The sequence below is a fragment of the Corapipo altera genome, unplaced genomic scaffold (assembly GCF_003945725.1).
Source record: "Corapipo altera isolate COAL_440 unplaced genomic scaffold, ASM394572v1 201, whole genome shotgun sequence".
NCBI lineage: Eukaryota > Metazoa > Chordata > Aves > Passeriformes > Pipridae > Corapipo > Corapipo altera.
In genome coordinates, this window is record NW_020884940.1 from 843,618 (window position 1) to 848,038 (window position 4,421).

General features: G+C 58.0%; 1 protein-coding gene across 1 annotated transcript in view; it reads right to left on the reverse strand.

The window, feature by feature from the left end:
• Positions 1–349: 349 nt before the first annotated feature.
• Positions 350–4,421, reverse strand: part of COL9A2 (collagen type IX alpha 2 chain) — a 12,131-nt gene continuing 8,059 nt past the window's right edge. The window contains exons 18-29 of the mRNA XM_027661456.1: positions 4,244–4,297; positions 4,008–4,061; positions 3,813–3,857; positions 3,650–3,703; positions 3,321–3,374; positions 3,184–3,237; positions 2,485–2,556; positions 2,366–2,401; positions 2,145–2,189; positions 1,916–1,948; positions 1,397–1,543; positions 350–415 (exon numbers count right to left, since the gene is read on the reverse strand). Coding sequence (XP_027517257.1) covers positions 350–415; positions 1,397–1,543; positions 1,916–1,948; positions 2,145–2,189; positions 2,366–2,401; positions 2,485–2,556; positions 3,184–3,237; positions 3,321–3,374; positions 3,650–3,703; positions 3,813–3,857; positions 4,008–4,061; positions 4,244–4,297 — 714 coding nt within the window. The remainder of the gene's footprint in view (positions 416–1,396; positions 1,544–1,915; positions 1,949–2,144; positions 2,190–2,365; positions 2,402–2,484; positions 2,557–3,183; positions 3,238–3,320; positions 3,375–3,649; positions 3,704–3,812; positions 3,858–4,007; positions 4,062–4,243; positions 4,298–4,421) is intronic.

The following is a 4,421-nucleotide window of genomic DNA, read 5'->3' on the forward strand; positions in this document are numbered from 1 at the left end:
GGGATGGGGTGGAATGGAATGGGTGGGATGGGATGGGGTGGGGTAGGATGGGTGGGATGGGATGGGATGGGATGGGATGGGGTGGGATGGAATGAAATGGGATGGGATGGAATGGGATGGGTGAGATGGGATGGGGTGGAATGGAATGGGTGGGATGGGATGGGGTGGGGTAGGATGGGTGGGATGGAATGGGATGGGTGGGATGGGATGGGTGGGATGGGATGGGGTGGGGTGGGGTGCGATGGAGTGGGATGGGTGGGGTGGGGTGAGATGGGATGGGATGGGATGGGATGGGGTGGGGTGGGGTGGCTGGGCTGGGCTGGCTGCCACCTGCCTGGCAGTGCCCTGCTCACCCCTCACCTTGCAGCATCTTCAGCACCACGTCGACAATGTGCTGGTCCCCGGCGTCCCGGCCCTGCCAGGGCACAGGAGGGACAGGCCATGAAGGGACATGGCTCCTTCTGTCCCCCCCTGCTCCCCCACAGCCACTCCCACCCCAATCCCCTGGTCCTGAGCACCCCCCTGCACCCCATGGCACCCTCCCACCCTTCTCTTTTCCATCCTGTCCCAGTCCCAGTGCTCCAGGCTCAGCTCACACCGTGCATGCTGCTCGTGGCATTAACTTCCTACAGCCACGTTTTTGAGCCTAAAATGAGGTTTATATGGGAAAAATCCCAACCCCAGGAGGGCTGCAAAGGCCACGTTGGAGCTAAACCCGCTGCTGGATGGTTTATATATATTTATATATATTATTAATATATATATAATTATGATGATCATGATCATGATGATAGTTTTATATTATAAACATATCAATATTTATTCTGCATTATAAATATCATAAACGTTATATTATTTTATTATAAATATTGCAAATATTTAGAATAATAATATATAATATATAACATACAATATATAATAATTATATATAATATATAGAATATATAGCATATAGTAATTATATATAATTATATAATTATATATAATAATTATATAGAATATATAGAATATACAATATAAAATAATTATATCTATTATATATAATAGATAATATATAGCAATTATATATAATAATATAATTATATATCATAATTAAATATAGTATACAATTATTATATATTATATAATATATAATTATTATATATATAATGTGTATGATTGTATATAATTATTATATATATAATGTGTATAATTATATATAATAATACTATAAATATTATATTATTTTACATTATAAATATATCAATATATCAATCAGGCAGCCCCTGAGTGGAACAGTGGCCACTTCCCAGAGGAATCGGGTGGGAAGAAGAGGCTCAGAGGCCAATTCCCCTGCAGGAGTGGAGGAGCTGGTGGTGGCAGGAGGTGAGGGGGGTGTGGGGCAGGGGGTACTCACTGCTAGGCCCCTCTGGCCGGGCATCCCTGGCACTCCACGCTCCCCCAGCAGCCCCCGTGGGCCGGGGGGGCCGGGGTAGCCCCTCACCCCTGGTGCTCCTGCGTCCCCTGAGGGGCCAGGGAAGCCCAGGTCGCCCTGGATGCCTTGCTGCAAGGGAGGGAGAGAAGCCTCAGGAGCTCAGCCCCATCCTGGGTACAGGGGCTGCACCCCGAGACCCCAAAGATCCCCCATATCAAGCCCTGCAGGCAGGGGCTGAGCCCGGATCCAGGGCTGAGCGTGGTCACTGCAGCCCAGTCCAGGGAAAATACTCCCTCAGGCCACCCGTGTGCAGCACGAGGCAGCTCCAGGGAGCAGCAGGAGGATCAGCTGGGGCTGAGGGTCCCTCCGAGCCCCCCAGATCCTCCCGGGACTCACCTGTCCCTTTGGTCCCCAAACCCCCCGGGACTCACCTGTCTCTTTGGTCCCCAAACCCCCTGGGACTCACCTGTCCCTTTGGTCCCCAAACCCCCCAGGACTCACCTGTCCCTTTGGCCCCGGCTCTCCGGATTCACCCTGTGGGGACAGAGGACACAGGAAAGATGATGGGGAGGGAGCAGGACCCTGGAGAGGCAGCTGGGGGGGATGCACGTGGACCCCCCTGGGGTGTGCTGCTGTGGGAACATGCTGGGCAGGAGACCCCACAGGGACAGGGACCCACATCCACCCACGTCCCCCCACCCCACACCAGGAACCCTCTGCCAGGACCCACCTTCTCTCCCTTCAGCCCCGCGAGGCCGTGGACACCGGGGTCTCCCTAAAGGAAAAGCAACAGCAGAGATGAACCTTCCCCACCAGGAGCCACCCCCTCTGCAGGAGAACCCCCCTTTGGACACGGTGAGTTCCGTGGGGACGTGAGGGAATTGTGGGGAAGGTGCTTGGAGCCAGCCCTGTCAAACAGGGGCTCAGCCCAGGCAGGGGGGATGTACTCACAACGCTGCCTTTGGGGCCAGTTTTCCCTGGGGAGCCCTGGAGAAAGGAGAGGGGGTTCAGCCCAGCTCAGGGCACGTTCCCTGAGCCCCAGCTCTGCCCTGAGCAGGCAGAGCACTCACCTTGTCTCCTTTGACTCCTGGCAAGCCTTGGGGTCCCGGGATCCCCGGATGGCCCTGCTCACCCTTTGGCCCCTGGGAATCAAGGGAACGTGGGGAAAAAGGGAAAAATGAGTGAGAAGAGGCAAAGGAAAGACCTTCCTCCCCCATCAGAGCATCCTCCCCAAGGCCATGGGTTGCATGAGCAGCTCCCAGTTCCCTCCAGCGGCTCTGGCTGCCCCCCCAGCATCCCAACCTCCCCTGAATCCAGGTTCTGAGGGGGAACAGGGCAGAGAATGATGAAGGAGCCTCCCCCCAGGCTGTGCCAAGAGGGAGAATCATCCAGGGATGGGATCCTGTCCCCAGGAAAACGGAAAAAAAGGTAAGTTTGTGGCCATTTTTCTGCCCTGGGAAAGCCTCCCAGAGGGCTGGGACAGCCTCCCTCCCCTCGCTGGGCTGGGAGGAAATTCCTGTCCCTGCTGGGGCTGCAAACCCAGCGTGGTCCCAGCGCCACTAATCCCTGAGCTGTTTGCCCCGGGTTAATCCCTCCCCCTGGGGCAGCCAGACCCAGCGGGATGGGCACGGGCTTGAGCCCAGGCTGGATCAAAGGCGAGCTCCAGCTGTGTCCCAGCTGTGTCCCACTGACCCCTCAGGGCTCAGCATCCCCAGACCCCCGGGCTGAGCCCCTCCCCAGTGCCCAGCCCTGCCATGGGCACAACTCACCACTCTGCCCTGCTCCCCCGGGGGCCCCACGGGTCCACGCTCGCCCCGGTCACCCTGTGGACACCCAGGAGAAGGGCACAGTCAGGGGCAGCTCCTGGCACAGCCAGAGCATCCCCCCCCCAGTGCCCCCCACTCACCTTCAGCCCAGGGACACCCTCTGGGCCCTGCTCACCCCGAGGGCCAGGCTCCCCCTGAAACAGAGACACAAACACCCAGGGCACTTCTCGGGCATCCCTGGGCATCACATCCTTCCCCAGGGACGTGTCCTTGTCCCCTGCAGCCACTGGTGGCCGAGGAGGTGATGGACACAGGGCTGGAGCAGTGAGGGGCAGAGGGGGCATAAAACTGCCCAGTAATGCTTTTGGTTTGACAGGAAACAGGGAAAAGAGAGAGAGGGAGAGAAAAAGAGAGAGAGAGCAGCCCTCAGGCTGTGCCCGGGGGGGCCACGGTGACATTCTGTACTTACAAGCTGCCCTGGGGCACCGGTGACACCGGGCTGGCCACGGGCACCCACTTCACCCTGTGGGGAGACAGAGGTGGCTCAGGGACAGCAGGGGTGGGGAGGGCACAAGTCTGAGGGCACAGCAGCTGTGGGGTCACGGGGTGGGTGCTGGGGGGGGGTCACCCACCTTGTCTCCTGGGCCACCTTTGCTTCCCGGCTGGCCTGGCAAGCCCTGGGGAAACCAAGCTGGGCTCAAACCCTGGGCACAGCACTGCCAGCAGTGTCCCTGCTGGGCGCTGGCCCTGGCACCACCCGGGATAGGGGTGTCACCCCACGGGTGAGGGGATGCCAGCCCAGTTTGGGGGGTCCCCACAACACTCACAGCTTGTCCCCGGTGTCCCGGCGTTCCCGGGCGTCCGGCCTGTCCCACACTGCCCTGGGAGGGGCACAGAGGATGTCACGGGTGGGGCAAAGGGGGGGCACTGCCACGCTCCACCAGCCAGCAGTGGAGCCAGGGGCTGGGAGCTTATCCCACCTGCCATCCCTGTTATTCCCAGCACGAGGAACAGGGTGTGTCCGTGCCCTGTGCCAGCACAGGCAGCACCTGCCCCTGCTCACCTTCACCCCCGGGATACCCGGGGTGCCATCCTTGCCATCGATGCCCGGCAGACCCTGCGACAGGGGGGAGAGTCACTCGGTCACCTCTGTCCCACCTGAAAGGCTCGTGGGGGGACAAAAAGAGGTGGGAAGGGAAGGGAAGGGAAGGGAAGGGAAGGGAAGGGAAGGGAAGGGAAGG